This window comes from Gymnodraco acuticeps, unplaced genomic scaffold (assembly GCF_902827175.1).
Source record: "Gymnodraco acuticeps unplaced genomic scaffold, fGymAcu1.1, whole genome shotgun sequence".
NCBI lineage: Eukaryota > Metazoa > Chordata > Actinopteri > Perciformes > Bathydraconidae > Gymnodraco > Gymnodraco acuticeps.
Window position 1 is genome coordinate 28,067 of NW_022990749.1, and position 13,444 is coordinate 41,510.

General features: G+C 44.7%; 1 protein-coding gene across 1 annotated transcript in view; it reads right to left on the bottom strand.

Moving 5' to 3' along the window:
* Positions 1-11,096, bottom strand: part of tbk1 (TANK-binding kinase 1) — a 34,235-nt gene extending 23,139 nt beyond the window's left edge. Inside the window, exons 1-4 of the mRNA XM_034232224.1 lie at positions 10,974-11,096; positions 3,128-3,233; positions 2,004-2,144; positions 578-707 (exon numbers count right to left, since the gene is read on the bottom strand). Of these exons, the coding sequence (XP_034088115.1) occupies positions 578-707; positions 2,004-2,144; positions 3,128-3,214 (358 nt within the window). The 5' untranslated portion in view covers positions 3,215-3,233; positions 10,974-11,096. The remainder of the gene's footprint in view (positions 1-577; positions 708-2,003; positions 2,145-3,127; positions 3,234-10,973) is intronic.
* Between the last annotated feature and the right edge of the window lie 2,348 nt (positions 11,097-13,444).

Consider the following 13,444-nt stretch of genomic DNA (forward strand, 5'->3'; position numbering starts at 1 on the left):
TGTTCCAAGTCCTAACCCCTGACACAAGTCCTGTTCTGAGTCCTAACCCCTGACACGAGTCCTGTTCTGAGTCCTAACCCCTGATATGAGTCCTAACCCCTGACATGAGTCCTAACCCCTGACATGAGTCCTGTAATGAGTCCTAACCCCTGACACGAGTCCTGTTCTGAGTCCTAACCCCTGACATGAGTCCTAACCCCTGACATGAGTCCTGTTCTGAGTCCTAACCCCTGACATGAGTCCTAACCCCTGACATGAGTCCTAACCCCTGACATGAGTCCTGTTCTGAGTCCTAACCCCTGACATGAGTCCTAACCCCTGACATGAGTCCTAACCCCTGACATGAGTCCTGTTCTGAGTCCTAACCCCTGACATGAGTCCTAACCCCTGACATGAGTCCTAACCCCTGACATGAGTCCTGTTCTGAGTCCTAACCCCTGACATGAGTCCTAACCCTGACATGAGTCCTAACCCCTGACATGAGTCCTAACCCTGACATGAGTCCTAACCCCTGACATGAGTCCTAACCCTGACATGAGTCCTAACCCTGACATGAGTCCTGTTCTGAGTGACTGACCGACGTCGTGCAGCACGATGAGGAACTCGTCCTCCGGCAGTCCGTATGCGTTGGAGGATTCCTCGAGGACGGTGTAGAGACTTCCACACGGACAATACTCCATCACCAGCACCTTGTGCCGGGTGTTGGACTGAGAGAGGAAACACGTTAAACACATCTGACCTGAGGAGAACACAGACATGCTATAAAGCAGGGGCGGGGAACCTCCGGCCTCCGGGCCGTATACGGCCCGCGAGACAATTTGGTACGGCCCTCGAGGTAATTTATAAACACACGCAAAAAAGAAAAAAATGTAAGAAATCTAGACCGCAAAAAAATTAAACAAGCGAGTGCCTGTTTTTCCTGGCCAAGTTCAGGGTCCTTGAACACAACACGAGTCTAACGTGTCATCACGTGGTATATGTCTCGTCTGACAGGGGTGCAGTTCTGACGGAGAGCACCAGAACGCCACTCCAGCACTTCAGAAATTGCAGTACCGATAAGGAGCCGTACACATGCTGCAGTTTCTGCGTGGCTGTGTCTTTAGCTGAAAGCCCAGTGATCTGTTCCTCTGTCAATCACTGTGTTGTTATTAGCATCTGGTTAGCTAGCTATGCTAACGAATATAAGAAGCTTTTTCTCCAACCAGTGAGGTAAAGGCACATCTTTATATGATCATTATAGTTATACAAAAACAAGAGAATAAAGTAAACAGGTATAAAATACTATATGACAGTAAAAAAAAGTAGTTATTAATAAAGAAGAATCCAGTTTGAAAGGAGAGTGATTTGTAAAATATCCATAAAGAAAAATAAATGTGCTTCCAGTTCTGTTTCATCTGGTGTTGAGAGATGTTTCCATAGATCTCCTCATGTTGCTCTCAAAGTGCACCAGATTGATGCTTTTAACTTCAACATTTAAAAAATAATCTTCCCGGGGAGCATGCCCCCTGGACCCCCCTAGAGGAGGTTAGGTCCCCCCCCCCCCCACTTAAATCATGTTCACATGGATAGGAAACGAAATACATTTGCACACATCTTGTGTCCATATCCTTCTGTTTTGGTGGTCACGCCACACCGTGCACGTGCGTGCATGCCACACCGTGCACGTGCGCGAGTCATGGTGAGAGATCTGGATTCAGAGGTTGCTTTTTCTTTGCACAGAATGAAATGAATGGGCTGTGGTTTTAGTTTTTTTAAGCAGAGGTCAATCATTGGTACGGCCCTCTGAGGATGTTGTAAACATTGAAATGGCCCTTGAGAGGAAAAAGGTTCCCCACCGCTGCTCTAAAGCAAGACGAGTCAATATGAGATCAGAATCTGAATAAGACAAAATAATAATATACAAAATAAATACAAATAAGAATAAAATAGGCATAAAATAAAAATATGAATGAATGAGAATAGAATAATAATAGGTAGTGTGGTGAAGGGTCATGTTTCCAGACCTCCTCCTCCACGGCGAACAGCTTCACGATGTTCTTGTGGTTCAGTTTCTTCAGGACCTCGAACTCTCTCATCTGGACGTCCAGCGGCCGCAGGAAGCTCAGGTTGTTGAACACCTTCACTGCGTACAGGTCGCCCGTTTTCTAACGTGTAATAAAACACAACATCAGTACCTTTACGCTGTAATAACATGTTGCCCTCGCTACAGACTTTGACCTCAAACTGGGAATCTGACAGGAAGTGCTGGAGAAGCTGTCTTTATGTAAACAGTTCACCGCTCAGATCATCTGCTTCCCGGTTACAGAGCTGCAGACGAGACGTTCCTCCAGTCTACAGATCAGATGCGTGTCTCTTAAAATGTATATAAGTGTATTATATGTAGTGTAAAAATATATTTTTAAAGAACCCTGAAATCAGAATCAGAGACTCAGGGACTTTTGTAGTTTTTTGCTAGTAATGCATAGTGATAGCCGTGCTGCTGCTCTCTGACTGGCTGTGAGCCGTGCTGCTGCTCTCTGACTGGCTGTGAGCCGTGCTGCTGCTCTCTGATTGGCTGTGAGCCGTGCTGCTGCTCTCTGACTGGCTGTGAGCCGTGCTGCTGCTCTCTGACTGGCTGTGAGCCGTGCTGCTGCTCTCTGACTGGCTGTGAGCCGTGCTGCTGCTCTCTGACTGGCTGTGAGCCGTGCTGCTGCTCTCTGACTGGCTGTGAGCCGTGCTGCTGCTCTCTGACTGGCTGTGAGCCGTGCTGCTGCTCTCTGACTGGCTGTGAGCCGTGCTGCTGCTCTCTGACTGGCTGTGAGCCGTGCTGCTGCTCTCTGATTGGCTGTGAGCCGTGCTGCTGCTCTCTGACTGGCTGTGAGCCGTGCTGCTGCTCTCTGACTGGCTGTGAGCCGTGCTGCTGCTCTCTGATTGGCTGTGAGCCGTGTTGCTCCTCTCTGATTGGCTGTGGGCCGTTGCTGCTCTCTGATTGGCTGTGAGCCGTGCTGCTGCTCTCTGACTGGCTGTGAGCCGTGCTGCTGCTCTCTGACTGGCTGTGAGCCGTGCTGCTGCTCTCTGACTGGCTGTGAGCCGTGCTGCTGCTCTCTGACTGGCTGTGGGCCGTTGCTGCTCTCTGATTGGCTCTCACCTTGTGTCTTCCTCTGTAAACATTGGCTGTGGCTCCCTGACCCAGCAGGTCTGAGATCAGCCACAGATAGTTAGTGGTGCTCTGCATGATGACAGATGCAAGGATCCTGGAAATGTAAATATGAATACTTTATTAATCATTCATTTAATTTATAAACATAGGAATATGTATATAGAACAATAATTGAATTTTGACTTGAGCCGTCCTTTATAGATACTGTCTCTTTACGTCAGTGAGCCGCATCATTTGGCTCGGCTCTCTCACGGCTCCTCACGTTACCACAGTTCACCACGGAGCCTCAGTTTCGCCGCTGCGAGGCTCCGGCACTCGCAGCTCACGCTCCACTAAAACCCCCCCCGCTCATCGCGTCCAAATCGCTCACGTTCCGTGTTGTCCCGTAGCAGGCACCGCTGATGTCGGGGAAACGATCTTCAACACTCCGAAAAGAATCCCACCAGACTCCATTGCCCCTCCAACAGAGGGATGGCCTTTTTCCATTTCCTCATTTCAAGCCATAAAAACTCTCGATCTTCTCTCGAATTATTAATATTTTTGGACGCCCTCGGCTCGAGTTCAGGGCGTCCCGAGCTGAATAAGGGCGTCAAATGATGGCAAGACTTCCCCCTTGCAGTGATACCTTCTTCTTGACCCTCTTCTATCCCAGGGGTGTTTGTTTTTGGTGATGACATATCACTGGAAAGCACAGGATGTCCTCTGAACACCAGGGACTGATAGATGTCCTCTGAACACCAGGGACTGGTAGATGTCCTCTGTACACCATGGACTGATAGATGTCCTCTGAACACCAGGGACTGGTAGATGTCCTCTGTACACCATGGACTGATAGATGTCCTCTGTACACCAGGGACTGATAGATGTCCTCTGAACACCAGGGACTGATAGATGTCCTCTGTACACCAGGGACTGATAGATGTCCTCTGTACACCAGGGACTGATAGATGTCCTCTGAACACCATGGACTGATAGATGTCCTCTGAACATCAGGGACTGATAGATGTCCTCTGAACACCAGGGACTGATAGATGTCCTCTGTACACCAGGGACTGATAGATGTCCTCTGTACACCAGGGACTGATAGATGTCCTCTGTACACCAGGGACTGATAGATGTCCTCTGTACACCAGGGACTGATAGATGTCCTCTGAACACCAGGGACTGATAGATGTCCTCTGAACACCAGGGACTGATAGATGTCCTCAGAACACCAGGGACTGATAGATGTCCTCTGAACACCAGGGACTGATAGATGTCCTCTGTACACCAGGGACTGATAGATGTCCTCTGTACACCAGGGACTGATAGATGTCCTCTGTACACCAGGGACTGATAGATGTCCTCTGTACACCAGGGACTGATAGATGTCCTCTGTACACCAGGGACTGAGAGATGTCCTCTGAACACCAGGGACTGATAGATGTCCTCTGACACCATGGACTGATAGATGTCCTCTGTACACCAGAGACTGATAGATTGTCCTCTGAACACCAGGGACTGATAGATGTCCTCTGAACACCAGGACTGATAGATGTCCTCTGAACATCAGGGACTGATAGATGTCCTCTGACACCAGGGACTGATAGATGTCCTCTGAACACAGGGACTGATAGATGTCCTCTGAACACCAGGGACTGATAGATGTCCTCTGACACAGGACTGAGAGATGTCCTCTGAACACAGGGACTGATAGATGTCCTCTAGTACATCCAGGGACTGATAGATGTCCTCTGAACACCAGGGACTGATAGATGTCCTCTGAACACCAGGGACTGATAGATGTCCTCTGAACATCAGGGACTGATAGATGTCCTCTGTACACCAGGGACTGATAGATGTCCTCTGAACATCAGGGACTGATAGATGGTTCCTCTGTACACCAGGGACTGATGATGTCCTCTGAACACCAGGGACTGTAGATGTCCTCTGAACACCAGGGACTGATAGATGTCCTCTGAACACCAGGGACTGATAGATTTCCTCTGAACACCAGGGACTGATAGATTTCCTCTGAACATCAGGGACTGATTAGATGTCCTCTGAACTCAGGGGACTGATAGATGTCCTTAGTACATCAGGGACTGATAGATGTCCTCTGAACATCAGGGACTGATAGATGTCCTCTGAACACCATGGACTGATAGATGTCCTCTGAACATCAGGGACTGATAGATGTCCTCTGAACAGCAGGGACTGATAGATGTCCTCTGTACACCATGGACTGATAGATGTCCTCTGAACATCAGGGACTGATAGATGTCCTTAGTACATCAGGGACTGATAGATGTCCTCTGAACATCAGGGACTGATAGATGTCCTCTGTACACCAGGGACTGATAGATGTCCTCTGAACAGCAGGGACTGATAGATGTCCTTAGTACATCAGGGACTGATAGATGTCCTCTGAACAGCAGGGACTGATAGATGTCCTCTGTACACCAGGGACTGATAGATGTCCTCTGAACATCAGGGACTGATAGATGTCCTTAGTACATCAGGGACTGATAGATGTCCTCTGAACAGCAGGGACTGATAGATGTCCTCTGTACACCAGGGACTGATAGATGTCCTCTGAACAGCAGGGACTGATAGATGTCCTCTGTACACCAGGGACTGATAGATGTCCTCTGAACATCAGGGACTGATAGATGTCCTTAGTACATCAGGGACTGATAGATGTCCTCTGAACACCAGGGACTGATAGATGTCCTCTGAACATCAGGGACTGATAGATGTCCTTAGTACATCAGGGACTGATAGATGTCCTCTGAACACCAGGGACTGATAGATGTCCTCTGAACACCATGGACTGATAGATGTCCTCTGAACACCAGGGACTGATAGATGTCCTCTGAACACCATGGACTGATAGATGTCCTCTGAACACCAGGGACTGATAGATGTCCTCTGTACACCAGGGACTGATAGATTTCCTCTGAACACCAGGGACTGATAGATTTCCTCTGTACATCAGGGACTGATAGATGTCCTCTGAACACCAGGGACTGATAGATGTCCTCTGAACATCAGGGACTGATAGATGTCCTTAGTACATCAGGGACTGATAGATGTCCTCTGAACACCAGGGACTGATAGATGTCCTCTGTACACCAGGGACTGATAGATGTCCTCTGAACATCAGGGACTGATAGATGTCCTTAGTACATCAGGGACTGATAGATGTCCTCTGAACACCAGGGACTGATAGATGTCCTCTGAACACCATGGACTGATAGATGTCCTCTGAACACCAGGGACTGATAGATGTCCTCTGTACACCAGGGACTGATAGATGTCCTCTGAACATCAGGGACTGATAGATGTCCTTAGTACATCAGGGACTGATAGATGTCCTCTGAACACCAGGGACTGATAGATGTCCTCTGAACACCAGGGACTGATAGATGTCCTCTGAACATCAGGGACTGATAGATGTCCTTAGTACATCAGGGACTGATAGATGTCCTCTGAACACCAGGGACTGATAGATGTCCTCTGTACACCAGGGACTGATAGATGTCCTCTGAACACCAGGGACTGATAGATGTCCTCTGTACACCAGGGACTGATAGATGTCCTCTGAACACCAGGGACTGATAGATGTCCTCTGAACACCAGGGACTGATAGATGTCCTCTGAACACCAGGGACTGATAGATGTCCTCTGTACAACAGGGACTGATAGATGTCCTCTGAACACCAGGGACTGATAGATGTCCTCTGTACACCAGGGACTGATAGATGTCCTCTGAACACCAGGGACTGATAGATGTCCTCTGAACACCAGGGACTGATAGATGTCCTCTGAACACCAGGGACTGATAGATGTCCTCTGAACACCAGGGACTGATAGATGTCCTCTGAACACCAGGGACTGATAGATGTCCTCTGAACATCAGGGACTGATAGATGTCCTCTGAACACCAGGGACTAGGGGTGTAACGGTTCACAAACATTTCGGTTCGGTACGTACCTCGATTTTTTGGTCACGGTTCGGTTCGGTACGTTTTCGGTACAGCAGAATTTTTTTTCACAAAACAAAACATATATATATATTTTTTTATTATTATTATTAAACTGTGAATAATGTATTCACTCAAATAAATACAAAATATAATAAAATGAACATTAAGGTGCAGCATTTCGATGAACTGAAATAATCTGTATTTGAACTGTACTGTACTAGCACCTAAGCAGCCAGTTTGACATTAGGACTTGCTTGTCATTGTATTTTCATGTTTTTTAAAGAAAAATGAACTTGTCCACATTGCTTGCCGAAAGGGCAGATCTGCTGGCACTAACAATGTCTCCTGCTGTGGAGAACACCCTCTCGCTAGGGACAGAGGTAGCAGATACAGCCAGGTAGCGCTTTGCTAACATTGCAACATAAGGATAGTTGGCGTTTGTAATAGCTTTGGCTCGGTCTGAAGAAGTGGAGGCTTAAATGCTAGCTGGAGTTGGGTTTGCACTTCAGTCTTTTTTCTTTTGGTACCGGTGATATTCACGTTCGGGGTGATGCCTTTTCAAAAGAGTGTGCAAGTTTGATGTATTGCCAGCCGCGTAACCAATTTTAGTTGAACAATGCCGACAAACAGCTTTGGTTCGGTCCACCTGTCTTTGTCCGTCATCCTTGTACGTAACTGCAAAACCAAAATGTTCCCAAACCGGAGACTTCAATGATGCTGGAGGATTTTCGAGCTCAACTTTATCTGCGTTCGCCATACATTTTTGACAGTTCCTCAAATTACTGACTACATTTGAACGCATCCCTCTGACCAGCTCTCATAGTATGCCTCTCATCCAATTAAATGACTTGCTCGCTCTATGACGCGTTGAACCCAATGTGAGAAAATTACTCTGAATGCTGCGACGCAGCACCTGAGATTACTTCCAAAAAGTTATTCACGTTCTCAATTTTTTACGTTTAACGTTATATTCGTTCGGTACACTTCGGTACACACCTGTACCGAACCGAAGGGCCCGTACCGAATAATTTCGGTACGGGTACGTGTACCGTTACACCCCTACCAGGGACTGATAGATGTCCTCTGAACATCAGGGACTGATAGATGTCCTCTGAACATCAGGGACTGATAGATGTCCTCTGAACACCAGGGACTGATAGATGTCCTCTGAACATCAGGGACTGATAGATGTCCTCTGAACATCAGGGACTGATAGATGTCCTCTGAACACCAGGGACTGATAGATGTCCTCTGAACACCAGGGACTGATAGATGTCCTCTGAACACCAGGGACTGATAGATGTCCTCTGAACACCAGGGACTGATAGATGTCCTCTGAACACCAGGGACTGATAGATGTCCTCTGAACACCAGGGACTGATAGATGTCCTCTGAACACCAGGGACTGATAGATGTCCTCTGTACACCAGGGACTGATAGATGTCCTCTGAACACCAGGGACTGATAGATGTCCTCTGAACACCAGGGACTGATAGATGTCCTCTGAACACCAGGGACTGATAGATGTCCTCTGAAACACCAGGGACTGATAGATGTCCTCTGAACACCAGGGACTGATAGAATGTCCTCTGTACACCAGTGGACTGAATAGATGTCCTCTGAACACCAGGGAACTGATAGATGTCCTCTGAACACCAGGGACTGATAGATGTCCTCTGAACATCAGGGACTGATAGATGTCCTCTGAACATCAGGGACTGATAGATGTCCTCTGAACACCAGGGACTGATAGATGTCCTCTGAACACCAGGGACTGATAGAGTAGCTCAAAAGAGTCCCAGGCAGTGGCGTTTTCTCCCGGAGGCCAAGGGAAGCCAGGCTTCCCCTGTTTTTTCGGATTGTAGTTATAATTTAAATAAATAAATAAAAACACTTTGTTTTGTTTCGATAATTCTCCTTTGCTGTGTGTTGCTGCCGGCCCGGCTCTCCCCCATTCTCATTGAGTATTTTACAAAGAGTGAAACAAACAGCGCCCCTCTAGATGTTATGGTGAAACAGTAGATTGCACTCACTGTTGCGAGAGGAGGCAAGCCGAATCTAGCTTCCCTTGGTGAAAAAAAATGGAGGGATTGACCAATCAGACAAGGCTCACGTCATGCCCCTGCCAACCTGTGATTGGTCAGGGCCATGCCAAGGGAAGCTAGCCGCCTCTTGCTTCCCTTCAGAGGCGGCTGGCGATTTGATTGGACACTGCCATCCAATCAAATCACATCAACATCAGTTTTAATACTGTAACTGTCATCACCGCCGTTAGAAATGATCAAGCAAATGAAGCATTATGGAGGGTGGAGATTTGGCGTACTTAATCAAACATAACTTTACTAAACTTCCGCTACAGCAGCAACTAACAATTAAATCAGATGACAGGCCAATGCCCGCACTCGTGCTGTGTGTACACAGAGGAAAAAGGGAGATAATCGGACGTTCAATGAGGATAATTATGTCCGCACGGAGTGGCTAACTGGAAGCGCTAAACTTCAGCGTCTAATTTTCTGGCCATGTCTTCTTTTGACAAGGATTCGTGCTCCCTGAACAATCCTTGGGCAACTTCAGGATCCATCGACCTTGCCAACCTGTCACGGGCAATTGAGAGGCACGGTAAATCAAAAAATCACATAGATTGTGTGATTGTCTGCATACATTAATAAGTAAAATGCTTAAATTAATAAGGAGAGAGTTTCAGCTGGAGAGTGCGTGCGTGCAAGTCCTGCATCTGTGTGATACAAATGTGTGTAAAATGATACCGGGCGCTGTAATCACTCATCTGGTTACGTTATTGACCACCCCCGACCCAAAAAATGGGCTTCCCCTACATTTTTCCCCACGCCACGCTACTGGTCCCAGGAGGATAAATATGTTAAAGCAAAATGTACTTAGCTATGAACTAAGATACTAACCACTGATCGCGTGCATACATACAAAGAATACATTCAAAATAAATACAATAAGAAAACCCTAAATTAAAGTTTAAGAGTGACGTAAAAACAAGTAATAATTAATTAAATAATGAATTACATAAAACACAAAAGTAAGAATGTGAAATAAACATATTAATATAAACATAAGAAGAATATAATAATGGTTTTGTTAATTCATAAATAAAAACAAACAAAGTTCTCCACGTGACGTTACCCTACGTCATTACGCAATGGTGACGTCAGCGGGTGGGAAACTCCCGTTCATGAACGTGACGATGATTATTAAGGTTTTTATTGTTTTAAAACATATTTGTTTAATTGTTTACCTGCTGTCGGACAACCCGCCATCTTTACTGACACTAAACACGTGAAATGATCGATAAACAAAGCAAGCAGCTGGTAAACTCATATCATCATCATCATCATCTTCATCATCTTTATTTAAAGAGACTTGGTCCATTATTACAAAACACACAACACTCAAATATAAATAAAAAAGGCAGTGACACCAATGTGTCCCGAGGTGAGGTGTGTCGGAGGTGTTCTGGTATCGGACAGAAACACGGGTTTGACAGCAGCATAATGACAGAGTTGAGAAACATTCAATCGACAGATGAATTTGAACATCAGATTTCTCAGAAGAGCATGGAACTCATACTCATATATTTACAAGTAACCATAGATTATAATTAAAGGTGTAGAAATCAACTGTTTGTGGTTTTTGGTTTTCAATGTTGTTATTTCCGATTTATTTTCCACCCGCGAAACCGAAACACGATCATTTCTCAACATTAAAATCCTCCTAACCTTAACGGAACACAGAGTCCGTTAGCTAACACTTCCACATACAGAACGGTACCGATGACTCAAACACATTTAAAGGCTTTGTTGTTAAAATCACTGTTTTTATTTTTGTTTATTTCCTCACCTATTTTCTGCGGCCTCTTCTTCCGCTGTTCCCTGGACACGTGACTACAGTGACGACCAATCAACGCGGAGAGTGAGGCAAAAGGGGGCGTGGTAGAAATACCGTAATACTCAGAGTAGCAACGGGTTATTACTAATAACAATGATTTTATAGCGCTTTTCCTGGTGCTAAAATACGTGTTACAAGCAACTAAAGATAAATAACTCTTCTTATAATCTCTTACATGAAATAAGACCCGTTTTTAATTGACTAATAATGTGTTGTGCCTCAGTTAAATGCTCCCAATCCTGACTGTGACGGTTACTACGATATCTGAAAATAGAAACCAAACTGTCTGCTATGAGGGCCAATCAGAGCGCAGAGTGAGGTAAAGGGGGCGTTCATTTTGCCTCAGTCTGCGCTCTGATTGGCCCTGTATTAATTACCGTAATACTTAAAGAAGCAGTGGGTGATTCAAACCCACATCTTAGCTTCTGATACGAGAAGAACGACTTATCTCTTTTTGATTATAGGGTAACTCTTCTTTGGTTGTAATATATATAATAATATATTGTTTTAAGAGCTAAAAGTGCCAAATTGTGCGTTCTCCTGGCTCTGAGCAGTAGCGTGGCGTGGGGAAAAAAATTAAGGGAAGCCAATATTACGTATTTTCTTTTGGGTCGGGGGTGTGGTGGTCAATGTAATAACGTAACCAGATGAGTGATTACAGCACCCGGTATCATTTTACACACATTTGTATCAGATGCAGGACTTACACACCCCTGTTATCTAACCGACAGGTCCGCACGCGCTCTCCAGCCCAAACTCTAATAAGCATTCATTCACAAACTAAATCAGGAGACCTTTAACGTTTTACGTCCGACTCGCTCCTTTGTTCCTCTCTGTACACAGCTCCAGTTTGGGCATCGGCCTGTCATCAGATTGTATTTGTTGTTGCTGCTGTAGCGGAAGTTTAGTACAATTATTTTTGATGAAATCCTCCACATCTCCACCCTCCATATTAATTGCACTTGCTTCAGTTGCTTGCTACATTCTAACGGCGGTGAGAGTGGTGCAGCGACGCTATCTATCTTCTATCGATTAGATTTATGATTCGAAAATGATAAAAGTAGGGTAGACATGTGGATATTATCCGGCTGAACAAAACGTGCATTCAGGGCCGTTTCTAGCTTTTTGGGGGCCCTTTCCAAGATGCTGTTTGGGGGCCCTAGTTTTGACAGTTTTTTTAACTACAATGGGGGGATTCCGAAGCCTTTAAGTTGATCTGTGGAGATGCATCAATCTGTTACACTTTAATAGGAAAACAGGCTAATTTCACGAAAACCAAGCAATTGAAAATTACAAAAAATGATATTAAAAAGGTAAACAATAAGGCTCCTCTATGTCAATAAATGCAAGAGATGCAGCATTTTCTCAGCTGTCAGCCCAACGATGATTTGGACTTTATTACCCCAAAAACCCAAGCCCCAGCTTTGCTATCATTGCAGTTTAGTCGTGTTTATATCCTACATTGGATTTGTAAGCATATAATGCTTCACCGGACACTCACAGGAGGGGGCTTGGCTGTCTACAAATAAAGACGGCTCATTTTAATTCTCCCCAAATATATTGAGGCTGAACCTGAACTTTGAATTCTCTGCTCCCATCATAATCTTGGCGATCTTGTTAAAATTGTGAATGCAGAATTAAAAATACTATGTAGGCCTAACTGGTTTGCAGTTAATAAATGATCCCTTAATGTGGCCAAAACAAATGACATGTTATTCAATACAAAGTCTGAGAGTAGGAATGACTGCATTATACGGATTTGCAATACCGAGATAGAAAAAGTTGGTGCATGTACATTTTTAGGACTCATTGTTGACGAAAAACTCAATTGGAGGCAGCATATAAATTATGTACAGACTAAACTGTCAAAAACAATAGTTATTTATCATACTAAGAACATTCTTGAAGAAAAATACTCTTTATAACAGTCTATTTCTCCCTTACCTTTAATACTGCTCTGAAATATGGGGAAACACGTACTCAACAAATCTACAAAAAATAATAACATCCCAAAAAAAAGTATTAGGAATAGTCTGTGGTGTTGGTAAAATATGAACAACACAACTCCCATATTTAAAAAAACTCAATCTATTAAAAGTGTGTTGGAAGAGTAACAAGCTTCAAACAGTACTGATTATGCACAACATTTTCCATAACAAAATGCCTACTAACATTCAAAAAGCAGTTTCCAAACCACAGCGGGGAACATATGAATGTAAAAAAAGTCACTTGAAAAATAAGTGTTCACAATGTTTATATGCAATTATGCATAATATTATTATTATTAGTCATATTGCCAAGTGCATTATATTTTAATTTCCAAAAAAAAATAGTTGAAACTGCTATTGACATGTGCAGAAAATGACCCTATATCTAGTTTTCCGTATATATATTATATATAATATATATATATATATATGCAT